Source organism: Aedes aegypti, chromosome 3 (genome assembly GCF_002204515.2).
Source record: "Aedes aegypti strain LVP_AGWG chromosome 3, AaegL5.0 Primary Assembly, whole genome shotgun sequence".
Classification (NCBI taxonomy): domain Eukaryota; kingdom Metazoa; phylum Arthropoda; class Insecta; order Diptera; family Culicidae; genus Aedes; species Aedes aegypti.
The window spans coordinates 138,627,982-138,647,983 of NC_035109.1; the positions used below are offsets into that span (position 1 = coordinate 138,627,982).

General features: G+C 34.0%; 1 protein-coding gene across 2 annotated transcripts in view; it reads right to left on the minus strand.

Annotated features, from left to right (window-relative positions):
- Window positions 1-20,002, minus strand: part of LOC5567262 (D-2-hydroxyglutarate dehydrogenase, mitochondrial) — a 95,725-nt gene that overhangs the window by 10,985 nt on the left and 64,738 nt on the right. Inside the window, exons 4-5 of one of the 2 annotated variants that reach the window (XM_001651657.2) lie at window positions 19,466-19,622; window positions 18,927-19,405 (exon numbers count right to left, since the gene is read on the minus strand). In XM_001651657.2, the coding sequence (XP_001651707.1) occupies window positions 18,983-19,405; window positions 19,466-19,622 (580 nt within the window). In that variant the 3' untranslated portion in view covers window positions 18,927-18,982. Of the gene's footprint in view, window positions 1-14,318; window positions 14,430-18,926; window positions 19,406-19,465; window positions 19,623-20,002 lie in introns of those variants that run through there. The other variant, XM_021848760.1, reaches the window with a different exon arrangement.

A 20,002-nucleotide genomic window follows, 5' to 3' on the forward strand; every position in this document is an offset into this window, starting at 1 on the left:
ACCATAGAAATGTGATTTAATAGTAGAGTAGATCGTAGAGTAGAGTGATCGAATTTGATTGTAGAATAAAATTAGTAAACCTTTCAACAATGTACTTTGAAAAGTATACTTTCGGCCAAGACGACATGCAGACGTTTATGGTTGTCAGAACTCCCAGGTCAGAACCTGAGGGGTCTATTTCATAAACCGAGCAGATTCATGTGATTCGCCTGTGGTCACTGTCGATCAAAGCAAGCAGCCATATTTTAGATGTCACCTGTCGACTCCCATGAACTAATTTACAATGACGTCACGCTGCTTCTTCCACCGGGAAGAACACCTTTTACTGCGGGCCGTGTTTACAAAAAATGAACGATTTCGTTGTGCATTCATCCACTTCATGTTCATCGGGTGAACATTCGTCGTCCGGATGTTGGTCCGGATGTCATTTTATGTAAACATTGCCCGCATTTAGAGCAGAAAGAAAAAGAAAATTGATGATAAAAGAAGACCGTGGATAAGTCCATAGTAATCCAGTCACATAGAGGGACAACTGTCGAAAAACTCGAGTGACAGAGCTGAGTCGAGTGATTTTTTTGGTCGACAGTGACTCCAGTTGAGTCATTTTGATCGACTCGACTTATAAAATAGGGCCCTGAGACGAGACTCGCGAATACGGTCTTCTTTTTCTGTGATTGCTGAGTTTTTTCTTATTCCACTCTGTGTTTTCATCAATCATGCGCAAGCCGTTCAAACTCTCACATGAACAGCTCAGCAAAAACATATTGCGTTTGCTTCACACCGAAGCATAAATAGCCTTTTGAGTGGAATTTCATGCCAGAACACGTAGCAGACATTAGAAATAACAAGCCTTGTGAATAGATTTGTCTGCATCTTTGGAAATACTGCTCGGCTGACTGAGGATTTTAATAACAGTTTATTTTGAATACAATACTTTCGACTTTTTAGCCATGAAAACGACGGGCTGCATTTGACGTTTCGTGACAGCGGAATCTGGGCTGCATATGACGTTGATATTTTTCCTCTTCGCGAGTCTCTCTCGGGTCAGAACTATCCAAAATTCAATAACAAAGTGGAGCTAATGGATCTGAAAAATTGGTAGAATTATTCAAAAGATTATATAAAGTATTTTAAGAATATTGTTTCAGAAATTTGTAGAAAACCATAATAGTTTCAAAATGGTGGATCGAAAAATCTGTAGAGCTGTTGTACAGTGGGGTAATTGCATTTAGTTTTAGGGTTAAATTTGTTAACCGTCCCTTTGATAATTTTGAAGGTGATGTTTCTGACTACGTTATAGAGAACATTTAGAGTGTAGGTGTTTAGGATCTAAATGATACACTGAAATGAATTTTATTGTAGACTACTGAATTCATGGTAAAATTAAAAACTGCATCAACGATTTTCAACCGACTACATTAATCTGTTAACTCTACCAAACCATAGTCAACATCACTACACGGAGAAACATGAAAATACTAGTTAGAGTGATATTTGTTACTTCTACCACATTTGTGATTTTTAATCCTTGCAAATCATATTACTTTATACTTTCTTTGGCATTTTCGTAAATTATTTCTGACGGTGCATTTACGTTGACTGATGCTGCTTTTGTAGATCACCTGCCACCGCCATTGTATCATTCTATCAGCGAGTGTATTGTATATCCAGCTCTTGTCTGAAAGAACTTTATTGGAAGAATTTTAATCCCAGGGAAGCAGAAATAACAAAATATGAAATAATTGGTGAAAAATGGATGCGATAAGGTAAGCTCGTTTTAGTATTCATATCGATTTTTCATCATGTATAACTTTTTCAGTTCATTTTGCTAGAGGAGCACCATTTCAAACAGCGTGAGCAAATCGGAAGTAACTGCGGCAAGGACTTGGATAACAGATCTTAATCGATGCGGGAAAGGATCGGAAGAAGCATTAACAATAGGCGGCAAAGGAACCTTGTTAAGAATTATATACAACATTGATTTCAAATGAAAATAAACACTTAACATGCGGTTTCACTTCCTCACGTTTTCCTTGCTTTTGTTTACAGTTATTTAATTAAAATGATTGATTCTATGCAATTTTATTCAATATAAAGAATTAAAGATTTTTATGCCTTGAATACATAATATCAAAAAAATCATTCATCGATATAAAACCCGTTTATACTAGCCAATGCTTAATGCGCAAAAATGCATCGCAATGAGTGAATAGACCGAATATGGTTTTAGTATGATATTTAAGCAATCTAGTGTAACATTTTTTAAGCGTGTACCCAAGAAAATACACAGCTAAAAATATGTTGTAAATTTAAGTTTATTTTCATGCACATATTTGGATCATCAACATAAACGTAAATTTCAACGACCAATCCATTATGTTTCAATTGAATTCACTTTAAATTTATGTAATATTCAACCATTTTTAGTTGAATATCAACATATTTATATTATTATACATTCAATATTCAACTAAAAATGGTTGAATATTACATAAATTTAAAGTGAATTCAATTGAAACATAATGGATTGGTCGTTGAAATTTACGTTTATGTTGATGCTCCAAATATGTGCATGAAAATAAACTTAAATTTACAACATATTTTTAGCTGTGTATTTTCTTGGGTAGTGATGTTAACTATGGTTTAGTAGAGTTAACAGATTAATGTAGTCGGTTGAAAATCGTTGATATTCAACTAAGTACATGATACTCTAATAACACACGAATTTGGTTTATTTTTACAGTAGACTTCAGTTTACATCACACTGAAATTAAATATTTTTTTCTGTGATCTTCGGTTTATTTAACCACAGTTGCAGTATTTATGATTAGAAACATTCTAAATCTGACCAGTTTGGGTGTCGCGGATTGAAATACAATGCTTTGTAGTGCATACTACTATGGACATGGTCACATTTACTGCACTGCTCAGTGATTAGTACCAGATTATAGTAAACTTAACAGATTTTTGTAGTCGGTTGAAAATTGTTGGTGCAGTTCTTAATTCTAGCATGGATTCGATAGATTATACAACAACATTTGTTTGCGTGTACAGAATTTTGCCGCACATGGGTGTAATTAAACCTGGTATTAGGCCAACAATTTTTTAATTTTTTAGAACGTGAATTATTTTTTACTTATTAAGTGAAGTGCAGACTTTATAGAAAAAATCACTTTCAAAAGTGTTTTCAGTCAAAACAAAGACGACAAATACCATTATGTAGGGTGTCCTAGAAGGTTTAGATCTGAAAAAATATATTTATCATTTCCGATACGATGAATGATCGGACTATCACATATTTTATTAGAAACTATAAACTTAAATATCCGAAATGTTAATAGAAACTAAAAATTAGATTTCAGCTGTGGTCGATTTTTAAAAGGGTCAAAACCAAGTCAAAGGAATCCAATAAAACATGTGGAAATCTAAAATTTTTGTTGCCTATCCAAAAGTATAGATATTTGACATGAGTAAATTTGAAATAAGGATTTTGTCGTGCCCATAAATCCTTCGATGTGCTGAGCTCAAGTAGTTTGTATGTAAGACGTCCTACAAGAATTTTTGTTTAAAATCTTATTTGGCTTTGCTAGAAAACATTTGAAAAAATGATAAAATTCTAAAAAATCGCTTGTTTCTCTCTCCACATACGATAACTTCACGAAATTTTAGCTTTCCAGGTATTTTCAATATAAATAAAATTTTCTTAATTCAAATTTACTCATGTCAAATATCTATACTTTTGAATATGCAACAAAAATTTTAGATTTTCACATGTTTTATTGGATTCCTTTGACTTGGTTTTGACCCTTTTAAATATCGACCACAGCTGAAATCGAATTTTTAGTTTCTATAAACATTTCGGATATTTAAGTTTATAGTTTCCAATAAAATAAGTGATAGTCCGATCATTCATCGTATCGGCAAAAATAAATATATTTTTTCAGATCTAAATTGTACGTACTTTATGACCCAGCACAAATTTCTTACAACAAAGTTGCTCAGAAATAACGCGATTTGTACAAAACTGATAACAAGAGCTTACAGAAACGTAATGTCATCAACAAACAGGTAGTGAAAATATTGCTCAAGATTCAAACTCTTGATAAGTTAAAGAATAAAATGTGTGAAAATCATATTTGTATCTGCATTAGTCTTGAAATGACAGTATGTTAAAGTCGTGCCAATACTTTCTAGGAGACCCTATAATTTGATGATAATTTGTACAAAATTATATGTTTATAAATCAATTAAAAATTCTGTTTCAACATTAAATTAACCATAAATCTTTTGTTTTTGAAAAATAAATTAGTATATTTCGAATTAAATTGAATGGATTATGTTAAGCATATAGAGCGTTGCATACCTCTAGGTGTTTAACGTTATATACAAATTTATGACTTTGACTACAAAAATGGATCCATATTGAAATCTCAGATTTTCTTACGGATATCTCAAAATAAATTTCTAAATATTTAAATTTATGTAGCAGAGACAAAACTGTTTACCCTGCACGCGTTCAGCTGGGCAGTGTTTCGTTAAAGCCCAAGCAGAAGATAAAGATGTATCGAAGCCGGATCTCAAGTTGCCAGGAGCACGGGTCTGGAGAGCCGGCCAGCGGATTGGGCTGAGGGCGTGATTGAATGATCACTCGTTAGTGGTACCAATCAATCAGGTTTTCAGCTTGAACCGCTGTCTGGTTCTCTAGATTGGAGCGTTTTAGTTTGCACGCGATCTGAGTGCAATCGAATTCAGATTCTCTCGTCGCCGGAGTGACATTTTGCTTTTAGCTCAATTTGATGAGCTCGTTTCATGCTTTTATGTTAAATGTGCAATATATTATGAGAACTATTTTTATCATGACATCGGTCTTACTTAAATGAATTGATTTAACAAAATATGAATAGTTCGTCACTGTAAGTTGTAGTATTATAGAGTAAATTAGAAAATAAAAATAATTCTATCGTAAGGAAACAAAATTATTAAGTTTGTCGCTAAAAGAAAACTTTGCATATTTCAATCTCTAGAACATTTCGTTCAGTGTAATCGTAAGTTTTGCATTCGCTTCCAGCGCAAGTGAACAGAACACGAGAATGTATGCGAACGATGCGAAGAACGAGAACGGAAGCGGAGAGTCTCCGCTCCGAGACAGAGGGGTTGAGCTGAATGGATGCGGAAGAGAAATACGTCGATTGACACTATGACTGGCACTGGTACTGAATGGAATGGAATGATGCGAAGTGAAGGAGGAAAAGAGACAGGGGTGTGTGACGCAGTAAGACTGATCGATGTCGTTGCGCATGCTCCTCAGTCTAATAACGATTTTTGACGCGGACGGTTGAGTACAGTTCGCGCGAGGTGAAAAAAAAATAATTTGGAAAAAATACATATATTACTTGGTGACGCCATGAAAAAAGTGTTTGATTTTGAAAGAATACGACATGGCGCAGTCGTTAGTGTTGTTTGTGACTAACTTCAATCGGCAATATAATTGTGCACTATTTTATTGATTATTGTGTGAATTTCAAATGTGATTATTTTTCTACGATAGGAATGCTATAAGACGGATGTGAAAAAAGCAGAGGAGTAGATCGGATACATGGCGTTTGAAATGTTGAGGTAGGATGTTTAGTGAGAACGGTGGAGAAGTATTTGGTAATCAAAGGTAAAAGTGAACATGGCGGTTGAAATTTCGAGGTAAGATTTTCAGTGGGAACAATGGAGAAGTATCAAGAAATCGAAGGTAAAATTGCAAAAATTTTGCAAATTGATTTTTATTTACGAAATTTAAAATCTAAATTTTTACATAGTTAAAGGATATTCGGGGTGGTCATGCCGCAGCTGAAACGGAAGCAAGATAAAATATTATTCTGCTTGTTCTTATATTTCTGCTGAAAAGACGGATTTGAATGTCATGAATCGTGATATATTTTATGAGAATACTCCTTTATAATCGTAAAAAAAATATATAAATATATATCAAAAAATACCAATCATAAGCTGCCTATCGCCTTTGAATTCTTTGCATTATGTGAAAGGGCAGAACTATCATTGACGAAGAATACTTCAGCAATTTTTTTGAGAATGTCTTTGAGAAAACACTGTAAAAAAAAGTAATTTGTTAGAGAGCGAGAGTTGGAATAAATAATTGAATCAGCAGAGCGAGTGGGCTACTGCTAGCACTGCAGATGAGCGGATTCCTGCATGATGCTTAATAATAGAGCGAAAGTTGGAATAAATAATTGAATCAGCAGAGCGAGTGGGCTACTGCTAGCGCTGCAGATGAGCGGATTCCTGCATGATGCTTAATAATAGAGCGAGAGTTTTAATAAATAATTGAATCAGCAGAGCGAGTGGGCTACTGCTAGCCAGGGTTGCCAGTACATTTTGGAAAATGTCTGGCGAGCTCAAAATAAAAAGTCTTGCAAAATCTGGCAGACACCTTTTTTTCAGAAATTCTAGTAGATGAAAAATTACCACGAAACAAAAATAATACGCCATTAACTGAAAATGAACTAAAAGTTACCCTAATTTCACTTCAATCAGAATTTTAGTGAAGAAAACACTGAAACTTGAGCTTGGCCTTTTTTTAAATACATAAGGCTGTATTGGAAAACATTCTAGTATATAACCTTTGGTATTTATCAAATGAGTCCTTTATGTTTGATTTAGATACTGGTACTTGGATTCTCATGATTGTAAAAGTTTAGATCAAACGATGGAACCATCAAAAAGTTTCGCCATGCGTCTGTTTACAAAAATCTTAATCGCTTTATGAATGAGAACTGCGCTCCAAAATTTATCTGAAAATAGTTCGAACTACTAACCGTCAAGTTGTGAATGAGCAGTAGTGTGTACAAAAAAATGAGTTTTAAATGCCAATATATCAACGTATAATAATGAAAAGCAGCTAAATTAAACAAAAATACAAATCTTATTGAATATTGCTGTTCGTTTACAATACCAGCATATTTATTTCCTAGTTTGTACACCGCTCTTGTAAGTGTTTAGAGTGCCATATTTTTCAGGATATTCCTAAAAAAATGTTTACTGCTTCAAAGTCTGGCTTCATTGGGAAAGGTCTGGCAAATTGAGCAGTTTGTCTTTTTGTCTTTTCCTCGATGAAAAGTCTGGCAGTGCCAGATTAATCTGGCATATTGGCAACCCAGCTGCTAGCGCTGCAGATGAGCGGATTCCTGCATGATGCTTAATAAGGCAGCGAGAGAGTTAAAATAAAGAATTGAATCAGCAAAGCGAGTAGGCTACTGTTAACATTTCAAATTAGGTGATTTCTGTATATGCTAGACGAAAAAAAATGAGATTTGAAGGAAATAATTAAAATGCAAAGCGAGTGGGCTACTGCCACCAAGAAGTAGATTTGAAGCGTTTGTAAATATAACTATGAATGAAGAGAGAGGTTAAGACTCAAAAGAAAAAATGCGTGGGACTTTATTTTTTCAACTTGCTGTTGTTTATTATATGGTGTCCTGCAAGAAAAACTACAGATAAATGAATTGCGCGTTACCGTAGGGCGTAGACCATGTTACACTTGTTTGTTTTAAAAGTTGATTGGAAAGTTTCTGGTTTTGCATTATAGATTTTCAAGAGTATGGTTAACCGTATCAAAGAGAAGTGCTAGAAATCAGATAGTATGGCTTGATGAGAGATAGAACATGCTAAATTCGTTTGTTGAGATATTGATTTGGAAGTTTTCTGATTTTGTTGACGGATCTAAGAGAAGTGATGAAAAACAGCTTGGATTATTTATTGAAAATTTTGAAATTGTTTTATTTTACGTAAATTGATTGTAACTTCTCTGGTTTTGTTACTTGACGGGTTTTTCAAAATCCTGGTCAGCTCCATAAAAGAGAAGTGATCAAAATCAGCTAGTATTATTTATTGAGATATAGGACATGTAAAATTTGTTCGTTGAAAAAAAAACAGGTAATTGGAAGTTTACTAGTTTTGTAACTTGACGGTATTTTTCAGAGGTCTGGTCAGCTCCATCCAAGAGAAGTGATCAAAATCAGCTAGTATTACTTATATAGAACATATAAAATCCGTTTGTTGAGAAAATTGATTGAAAGTTTCCTGGTTTTGTTACTTAACGAATTTATTCAGGAGCCTGGTCAGCTCCATTCAAAAGAAGTGATGGAAATCGATATTTCTTTTGAAAAATAGAACTTAAAATTTCGTTTGCTGCTAGATAGATTTTTCAGGTGTCCGGTCAGCTTCACACAAGAGAATTGATGAAAACCACCCAGTATTGCATATTAAAATATAGAACATGTAAAATTCGTTTGTTGAAAAAATGATTAGAATTTTGTTCTGTTTTTTTTTCAGGAGCCTGGTAAGCTCCATCCAAAGGAAGTGTTGAAAACCAGCTAGTATTTCCTATTTAAATATAGAACATGTAAAATTGGTTGTTGAGAAAACTGATCAAAAAAACTTTTTGGTTTTATTACTTGGCGGAATTTTTCAGGAGCCTGGTGAGCTCCATCCAAAAGAAGTGATGAAAACCAGTAAGTATTACCTTTTTAAATGTATAACATGTAAAATTTGTTTGTTGAGACAACTGATTAGAAATTTTCTGGTTTTGTTACTTGACGGAATTTCTCAGAAGCCTGGTCAGCTCCATCCAGAGAAGTGATGAAAACCAGCTAGTATTACCTATTAAAATATAGAGCATGTAAAATCGTTTGTTGAGAAAACTAATCAAAAACATTTTTGGTTTTATTACTTGACGGAATTTTTCAGGAGCCTGGTCAGCTCCATCAAAAAAAAAGTGATGAAAACCAGATAGTATTACCTTTTTAAATGTATAACATGTAAAATTCGTTTGTTGAGACAACTGATTAGACATTTTTTGGTTTTGTTACTTGACGGAATTTCTCAGAAGCCTGGTCAGCTCCATCCAGAGAAGTGATGAAAACCAGCTAGTATTACCTATTTAAATATAGAACATGTAAAATCGTTTGTTGAGAAAACTGATCAAAAAAACTTTTTTGGTTTTATTACTTGACGGAATTTTTCAGGAGCCTGGTCAGCTCCATCCAAAAAGAAGTGATAAAAACCAGAGAGTATAACCTTTTGAATGTATAACATGTAAAATTCGTTTGTTGAGACAACTGATTAGAAATTGTTTGGTTTTGTTACTTGACGGAATTTCTCAGGAGCCTGGTCAGCTCCATCCAAAAGAAGTGATGAAAATCAGATAGTATTACCTTTTTAAATGTATAACATGTAAAATTCGTTTGTTGAGACAACTGATTAGAAATTTTCTGGTTTTGTTACTTGACGGAATTTTTCAGGAGCCTGGTCAGCTCCATCCAGAGAAGTGATGAAAACCAGCTAGTATTACCTATTTAAATATAGAACATGTAAAATCGTTTATTGAGAAAACTGATCAAAAAAACTTTTTTGGTTTTATTACTTGACGGAATTTTTCAGGAGCCTGGTCAGCTCCATCCAAAAAGAAGTGATGAAAACCAGAGAGTATTACCTTTTGAATGTATAACATGTAAAATTCGTTTGTTGAGACAACTGATTAGAATTTTTTTGGTTTTGTTACTTGGCGGAATTTCTCAGGAGCCTGGTCAGCTCCATCCAAAAGAAGTGATGAAAACCAGATAGTATTACCTTTTTAAATGTATAACATGTAAAATTTGTTTGTTGAGACAACTGTTTAGAAATTTTCTGGTTTTGTTACTTGACGGAATTTCTCAGGAGCCTGGTCAGTCCCATCCAAGAGAAGTGATGAAAACCAGCTAGTATTACCTATTTAAACATAGAACATGTAAAATCGTTTGTTAAGAAAACTGATCAAAAACTTTTTTGGTTTTATTACCTGATGGAATTTTCCAGGAGCCTGGTCAGCTCCATCCAGAGAAGTTATGAAAACCAGCTAGTATTAACTATTAAAATATTGAACATGTAAAATTTGTTTGGTGAATAAAAATGATCATTTTTTTTTTTTTTTGGTTTTATTACTTGACGGAATTTTTCAAGAGCCTGGTCAGCTCCATCTAAGAGAAGTGATGAAAACCAGCTAGTATTACTTATTGAGGTATAGAACATGTAACATATGTTTGTTGAGAAAGTTGATTGCAGGTTGTCTGGCTGTGTAACTGGATGGATTTTTAGGAGCCTGGTTAGCTGCATCCAAAAGAAGTGATCAAAATCAAACAGAACCTATTGAGAAATAGAACATAAAAAAAACCTTTTATCTAGAAAATTGATAAGAATTTGAAAAAAATTGAAATTTTTTCAAAAATTTCGTCAGTAAAAAAAAAAAATATGAAAACCAGCTAGTATTACCTCGAAATGTAGAACATGGAAAATTCGTTTGTTGTGAAACTAGGTTCGAAGTTTTCTGGTTATGTTACTTGATGGATATTTCGGGAGTCTGGTCAGCTCCATTCGAAAGAAGTAATGAAAATCAGCTAGTTTGTGAGATTTAGAACATTTAAAACTCATTTGTCGCGAAAATTTATCATAAGTCAAGAGTAGTGATGAAAATCAGTTAGTAATACTTATTTGTATTTTGAACCTGTAAAATTTGTTGTTCTGGTTTGGTTACTAGACGGATTTTCAGGAGCGTGGTCAGCTCCATCTAAGAGAAGTGATGAAAACTAGCTAGTATTGTGATATAGAAAATGTAAAATTTGTATAAATTTGAAAGTAAATTAACTGTTTTTACTGGATAGATTTTTCAGGGGCTTCTTAAGATATAGAACATGAAAATTCATTCAATGAGTAGGTTATTGGAAATTATCTGGCTTATTATTCGTAAATTTGATAAATATTATTAAAAAAATATATGACAAGAAATATGATACATATTATAAGAACAGAAAATGTATTATGGAAATGAAGGGTGGGAAACTCTTAAATGTTTAATGTGCAAAAAAAAAATGGTTTTTGAACTTCTTCGGAAATCACAGTAATATTGAATAGCAAAAAAAAAAAACGGATGTTTTAAAATTCGAAGGTGATACATTTAAGTGCTCAAAATTCATAAAGTGAATAAACTACTCCGATAATAATGTACCAGTGTTCGTTTAACAAAAACAAATGATTCCTCGAGGTTTAATCTGAGTTTGAAACATATTATTACGATGTATAGAAATGTTGGTAAAAAAGTTGTCTTCATAAAAAAAACACTAAAGAAATTCTCATTAAAATATGTTATTGAAAACGTTCATTGTTAAGAATATTGAGATGAATCGAATTATGTAATAATCTAGTATTTATTGTGAAAATATTATCAAAGGTTAATTTGAAAAATAAAAAATATACGAAGCATTAAAAACAACTCTATATATAAATACCTACATAGAAAATAAATCATGAATTTTTGATCTTGTCTTTTCTTTTATCAAAACTAAAGGTCAATGTTTACTACAGAGTTAAAACATTATACTGAACAATATTATATTTTGTATTTAAAAATTGAATAGTTATATTTATGCAGTTAATTTCAGTTAAGTTACACAGGTACGAAAAAAAAGCCACAGTTGTTTTCACGAAAATAGGAACTTGACCAAAATTGTAAGATAAAAAAAATAAAACATTAAAAAAAGCAAAACAGTGTTGTGTAACATAATATTAAATTGTTTTAAATTGTATTTAAATTGTATTTCAATGATTTTCAGTCGATGAAAGATTGATTAAATTTGATTGTAGCAAAATGTGAAAATAATAAAAAAAAAAACACGGAAATCACAATATAATGCGGAAGACGATATTATTTTGGCAATAATGGTTTTATAAGATGAACTAATGATGATACTTTTCGATGAGTATGTTTTGTTTAGTTGAATTTATATAATAACAAATAAAAGTCTGATATAAATAGGACAGTTTTGCTGATGCATATTATGATGATCATGTTTCTCATAGTATTTTCATCAAATATTCGAATAAATAATTATTAATGTAATCGATTTTTGCAGTTAAATAAATTATGAAACATAGTAATAAGGTATTACAATTGAATTAAATAAGTTCACGTAAGGACAGTTTCAAACATCAATAATGTCTATAAAATTACCAAATCTTGACAATAATAAAAGTCAAAGATGCAACAATTGACAAGATAAAACGAAGAGTTTAAGACTTATAATAGATACAAATAATTAGAATGAATGAATTTCAAATTTTATGTTCTGATTGTACACGATTGAACAATTATTATCGTTCACGCAATTTTTCTTGAAAATAGTTAAATCCATATGTATCCACATGTATTTATGTATATATTTGGAGCAAGATTTTGTAACAAAACGTTGGGATACTGCATGCGTTTCATTCGTATAGAATGATTGTTTTGTTAATTATTGTTTAAATCAAATAATAAGTTTAAAATGAAGGAGATATATAAAAAACATATATATTAACACTTTTGTAGCAGAGATATATGACAGCAGTTTATGTATCAATCATATGAAGAGTATAGAAGAGAGCGAATGTAGTATTATAGAGTAAATTAGAAAATAAAAATAATTCTATCGTAAGGAAACAAAATTATTAAGTTTGTCGCTAAAAGAAAACTTTGCATATTTCAATCTCTAGAACATTTCGTTCAGTGTAATCGTAAGTTTTGCATTCGCTTTCAGCGCAAGTGAACAGAACACGAGAATGTATGCGAACGATGCGAAGAACGAGAACGGAAGCGGAGAGTCTCCGCTCCGAGACAGAGGGGTTGAGCTGAATGGATGCGGAAGAGAAATACGTCGATTGACACTATGACTGGCACTGGTACTGAATGGAATGGAATGATGCGAAGTGAAGGAGGAAAAGAGACAGGGGTGTGTGACGCAGTAAGACTGATCGATGTCGTTGCGCATGCTCCTCAGTCTAATAACGATTTTTGACGCGGACGCTTGAGTACAGTTCGCGCGAGGTGAAAAAAAAAAATAATTTGGAAAAAATACATATATTACTTGGTGACGCCATGAAAAAAGTGTTTGATTTTGAAAGAATACGACATAAGTGTCGACATAGACTCTTGTACATTAACATTCAAAACCCCATACCTTTCCTTTTACCTGATTTTTATCATTTTAATAAATAACCTTTGAACCTATGTTCACGTTGTCTTTAGAGTACTGTTAGGTGATTTTTTGCACTGAGGTTGCATAAATCGCGTCACTTACCAAGGTGAATCCTGATCATGCAGCTATGATCCCTCCCCACGAACAAAACTCCTTCCCATGACAACCATGGAGATGCAGAGGTGATCTCGGTCTCTAGTAACAATGGATGTCACACTTACATTCCATCCCTTCCCCGATGGCCGTATGGACGTGGCCGGCGCCGTTATTGACTTTTTAATATATGGAGTCCTCGAAAGTGTATATTGAAGATGGAAAGCTACAAGCAAACTACATCTCTTGATTCCCTGTGCAACTTCGATTATTCTGGTCAATCACAGAGTAGCAATTACGAATTGCACGGTCATCAATGCTCATGCTTATGACTATTTTTGCTCTCAACTCAAATATAATTCACTCTCGACAAAATCTCAACGTAAATTATTCTTTAATTTCTAATAATTTACTCTTGAATTATTTTTGACTGATTATCGATTAATTTTAACTCAATTTTTGTTAAATTCTGTCCATTTTGCATTTCTTCGAAATCGTTTTGAAGCACGTCTAACTTAAAGTTGAAACTCCTTTGGTAACTTAGTCAACGCGCATCTATAAAACAAGACCATACAGAATGCGACTGGGTTCGAATTCCGTCCCAGTTAAGGATCTTTTTGAGTTGTGTATTTTCTCGACCATCCTAACAATAAAGCATCATTGTGTCATACATTAACACAGGATATACAAAAAAATGGAACAACTTTCAGATTCAAACAGTGAAAATATTCATAAATCATTATATCTTCCTATTATACCTTGTCCATTGGGAGTTTAATGTCAAGAATAAGAAAAATATTTCATTTTCAATTCGCTCTCGAGTAGTTCTTGACTATTTCTCTTAGCTTCTTCCTCTAAACACTTTTATTTTGCACTTAAATTAACATTTTCATTTTCCACCGTTCCCTACATGTTTTTACTAACATTTGAATGCATTTTAGGCAATAATTACGACGTAAGTTATGTGCAGTGAAAACGACGTGATTTTAAAATGTATTTTATTGTGTTCGATATTGTGCAATAAGTCATAATGCGTTTTGTATAATATTTTTAGGAGTATTACTGTTTCAAATATTTTTAATTGCCTGATTCATAATAAGATTCACAAATCAACGTTTTTTACAAGGATTCTGGTATGGGTTTTTTTTATTAGTACAGTAATTTGTATCTTACCTTCGAATATGGAATTACGGTACGAATCGTCCTTATGCGTCTGGCAGTAATATCAAAATGATGAAAACTTTTCATTCCTAATATTCGCAGCATTTTACAACTTCTCTGAAACTGAAAGTTATTTGAAAAATATAGTTTTACCTAACAATTACCATCAGTGCACCAGTATCCACTCATGTCCCTATTTCCGCTCACTAGTGTAAAAATTGATGTTTTGTGTTCAAAACCAACATTGTTCGCTCGGATATATTCTGGCAATATTAACAACATTCATATGACGTCGTCTGACATTATTTTCATTTGATAAAACAATTATTTATCCAGCTTTTTACGAGCACTATAGGCCGCCACAATTCAGGCTCGCTTTCTAGCAGGGATCAAACGATCTGACATTTGGGTAGGGTCGTTTGACAGCTAATCGATAAGTTTATGATCGATCTTATCGATGTGCTATCAAACGACCCAAGCCAAATGTCAGATCGCCTAGTCCGTACAAGAAAGCGAGCTTCTTTGTGGCGGCCATTAGCGCTCGTAAAAAGCTGGATATTGAAAGCACAAGACCTCGTGAGCGGCTATTGGATCACTCGGTATTTTTGTGTGCTCCAATAACCGCTTATGTAAAAAAATTGAGAAAATTTTAAAGAAATGTCGATATTAGTATACAGATCCCTTTATTGCAGTATTAGCTATGGTTTGACCATAAACATATCAGGATAAATAAGGACATTCGAGATAATACATATTTTGTAAGTTCGTCATGAAATCTGTTTATCGTTAGCGGAAATAGGAACACTTAGATGCATTAACAAATGCAATCAAATATTGTTTTATGAAAGTTTTTCGATTTCCTTTTATTTTGCCGCTGATCAACTATACTTGAAGCTACATTGTGTTATAAAAATAGTATTGATCAAAACAATAGTTATTTTATAATAAACATTTGAACTCATAACTTGAGTGGAATGTGGTGCACTAATGGTATGTACTTAGTTTATGCATATTGCTTCAGGGGTTCATGCGGGAAGTATGTCACGCACGTGGGAGGAGGAGAAGAAAGGGAAGAGTACCCAAGTAATTAAGCCTGAATAATAAGCTTTATATTAGTATAACAGCATAAGCTATAGCATTTACATGACATATAAACATCACAAGGGAACGTTACTTACACTAGACAACGAATACAAACAACACCCAGTGGAATACGGAGAATTTGTCCTATGTAGAAAACAAATTATAAATAATTTCTTAGACATTTGTTCCAATGATTCGACATCGGATATTCTGTGTAATTCATCAGTACTATACCAAGGAGTGAGCTCCAAAATAATTTTCAAAATTTTATTTTGAATCCGCTGCAGGAATTTCTGGTCTGGTATTACAACAGCTAGTCCATATTGGTACAGCATACAACATGGCTGGCTTGAAAATTTGTTTAAAGAGCAAAAGCTTGCTCTAGAGACAAAGTTTCAATTTTCTAGTTATAAGTGGATACATACAGGGGCCCAGATAGCCGTAGCGGTAAACGCGCAGCTATTCAGCAAGACCAAGCTGAGGGTCGTGGGTTCGAATCCCACCAGTCGAGGATCTTTTCGGGTTGGAAATTTTCTCGACTTCCCAGGGCATAGAGTATCTTCGTACCTGCCACACGATATACGCATGCAAAAATGGTCATTGGCACAGTAAGCTCTCAGTTAATAACTGTGGAAGTGCTCATAAGAACACAGCTGAGAAGCAGGCTTTGTCCCAGTGGGGACGTAACGCCAGAAAGAAGAAGAAGTGGATACAGACATTTTATATAATTGTTACATTTGGTTTGAATGCCTTCAATGGAATTAAAAGTTAAATTAATGTTAAATTTTTATCTACCATAAGTCCTAAATATTTAACATCTGACTAATCGTCACAAAATGTTTCATTGGGGGTTTCAAACAAAGAGTTTTCGGCATATGCGATGAACTTGCTGCCCAGAGTATGGCAAAGGCAAATAGACAGCTATGCATGAATATTTACCAAGCTACGTTTCAACAGAAGCACCCAAAGTGATTCTATACCATTACCCGGAAAAACCATTTACCGGAATGTACCATTTACCGGAATACACCATTACCCGGAAAGCCACCTCTTCCATTTTCGACGACCTTTCGTTGATGCGCAGCACAAATTATGTCACGCTAACCATGGGACATTCTCGACTCCCTCGGTTGCCATAAACACTATTTCAAAAGACATCTCCAAACAGCTATGGACCAAATATGTTGTTCTTCTTGCCGGCGTTACGGCTCAACTGGGACAAAACCTGCTTCTCAGCTGTTCTAAGAGTATTTCTACAGTTAATAGCTGAGAGCCTATGTCAACCGACAGTTTTTGCATTCGTTCATAGTTTGACAAGTATGTAAGTACTCTAGCTCTAAACGTTGTCAAATTTTCATCCAGAAATAATTTTGAACCGGCGGTATTCAATTCTACCAACCTCAGCTTGATCTTTCTGAATAACTTCACTTTGCCGCAACGTAAGATTTAAACTGTGAACGAATATCACGATACCAATATTTGATTGAACATGTAATTTTATTGGCGACCTAATAAGAAAAAAATCGCCTGATATTGATCGAAAAACTATGTCTTCAATTTTAGGCTGTAAAACTAAATATTACAGGCAAGGATAGAAAGAATGATAAGAATTATTGATTTTCTTTTATATCCGAGACCACTTGGAAGGTACCATCATTATAAATCGAAATCGAAAAAAGCATAACAAATAAGTTAGGTTGCATTTGAGTAAATTGAACATCTCAGCATTTAAAAATGTTTGGAGTTATCATGGTTTTCTTATTCCTCTACGTTAAAACAGATCATAATCCAATTTTAAAATTGTATCAAAATATAAAAAAAAACACTTATCTTGCGAGGGAAGCAACATACATCAGTTCAATTCTCATGTCAGCTTTGTGGTTTGGGGAAAGCTAAAAAAATCAAGTCGAAAACTTAGAGTGCCTTGGTGATTGAGAGTAGGGACACTATTCGCCATTGTAACGTCCATCTTTGGAACTTCAATAGATCTACTTTTCCTTTGAATTTGATTGATTGTGCTATTTTTCTCCGAATGTCATTATTCTGAATGTCGGTACCCCGAATTCAATTCTTCTTCTTGACATTAACGTCCCCACTGGGACAGAGCCGGCTACTCAGCTTAGTGTTCTTATGAGCACTTCCACAGTTATTAACTGAGAGCTTTCTTTGCCAAAGTTGTCATTTTCGCATTCGTATATCGTGTGGCAGGTACGATGATACTCTAGTCCCAGGGAAGTCAAGGAAAATTCCATTACAAAAAGATCCTGGACCGACCGGGAATCGAACCCAGACACCTTCAGCATGGCTTTGCTTAGTAGCCGCGGACTCTAACCACTCGGCTAAGGAAGGCCCCTTACCCCGAATTCAATGCCAGTGTAATAAACTAGAAAGAACAATAGGCAATCAAAATAATAAGATATTTGGTCATTTTTTACTAAACACATTTTGCCAAAAATGCCGAGATCGGTGGAACTCGAAAGAACCGCCAACTAAATAAAGAAGGGTGAATATCAGATGATCCGAAATGGGTTATTCTAGAAAAAGGAAAATACGGGGTATTTAAAATCGATTGATTGTCGTTTGCGGAAACGGCATTCGGCGAATTGACACTCGGCGAAAAGCATTAAAAATTCTAATCTTTGCTAATTAATTAACATTTGGACGCTTGGAGAATCGACGGTCGAATATTAAACGTAAAGTTACATAGTTGTAGTCAAATTAAGACAAGCTGAAAAGATAAGTTGAAAGAACAGCTTATTTTTAAAAGAAGGGTGAATCATTTATGAAATGCAAATATATGAAGATGGTGCATACTGACATGATCAAGAATAAAGATATATTAGACCTCTCTGGTGCTTATGTATTTTGAACTAAGAATCTTAAACTTGGTGGTCATTTTAAATATTGTTAAGTCAACACACTGACATGAATGACCATAAAACGGTTTAAAGGACGTTAATGAAAAATGTCGAGAAATGGAGATATATTTTTCCGGTAAATGGTCCTTCCGGGTAATGGTTTTCCGGTAAATGGTTCATTCCGGTAAATGGTTTTCCGGGTAATGGTCTTCCGGTTAATTGCATTCCGGGTAATGGTTTTCCGGGTAATGTCGGAGAACCCCCAAAGTTTCAGAAATTTTGGTTTCAAATGTATAAAAGGTGATTTTTATGTGCTTATAATTGTTGATAGTAACTTCACCACATTCTCCATCCAGGGGATCATTTCGATTAACAAAAAAGTTTGAATATCTTTCAATTTTGATTGAGGTTTCAAATAAGCTTTAGTAATAACTGCTACCGTGATGCTTCTTATTGCCGGACATGGACATGTTTCGAAAGCCAGACTCCAGTTTTTTATCACGGTGATTTTGGACTAAGTTTCGATTTTTTTCGTTCCAGATGTCGAGTTGTCTAAATAATATATGTTGGGTCTTGGAAATTGAAATCTACACGGAGTTATTGTTTCGATGTGAAATTTCTCTTGTTAAGATATAAGCAAAAAATAAAAACAAAAGGGTAAAAAAGATAAACACATAGATATTACTCCAAAACAAATATATTTATGCATAGAAAATTACACTCTCCAGACAAACATTAAACCTGAGGTAAGACTTTATACGGATTCAAAATTCCATTGGGATCCATCAATTGCTTCATCTGTTGCATCAACATCAGCGATTCCGGCCGCTTCGAATATTTTAAATATTTCGTCTTCAGAAACCCTATTCCATGCTCGGCGCTGACACTGCCCCGGACGTTACTCGTGTATTCGTACACGAACGGTTCCAACAGCTTGTAGATCTCTGGAGTGAACTTCGCACAGGAGACGTTCAAATGCAGATTAGAATCACCTATGTGTCCATAGCCGGTTACTTTGGTTGCCAGGGGCCCTACGCGATCCCGCACTGCCAGCACAATGTCGTAAAAGTTGTCCAACGGAAGCGAGATATCGTACTTGAAGCAGTAACCATCATTGATCAGACTGTCGGCAATCAGCTCACGCAGTTTCCAGATGTTCTGAAAATAGAATTGATGTTTACGCACGTGACGCATGAGATAGGTAGCAGTTGGGCTTACTCTCATTTTAGTTGGTTCGTTGGTAACGGTTCCATCCAGTACGAGCCCGTTTTCCATAGAACTTTCCAAAAAGTTTGTGAGTTTCTCCTCGTCATGCGCCATATTGCTTCCAGAAGTTTCTATTAGCATATAAAATGGATATTTCTCAATTGGAGACCTGAAAAGAATAAGCTTTTATGGTAGATTTCTTCAGTACATATAACTTGTAACCTTTGCGTACCCTAAGACTGATTTTAAGGATCTCCAAATCTTTAATTAACTGTTGAAAACTAATTTTCTACCCGATTTGTTCATAGTAAATTGCTTCTAATCCAATCTGTTTACCAATTTTCAAGGGTCACATTATCGGTTCTGGATTCCGTTGAAGTCAACCTGCTATGTGCCAAATCATTTTACTTATTGACTTATTATCCTCGATATTTTTTGTTAATGAAACGTTCTCTACGTGTACAATACTCTAAAATTAAGTATATGTGACTCGATAATTCGATCTTTTGCACCGAGAACTACGGGTGGTCTTTCTTACAATGCTATGAA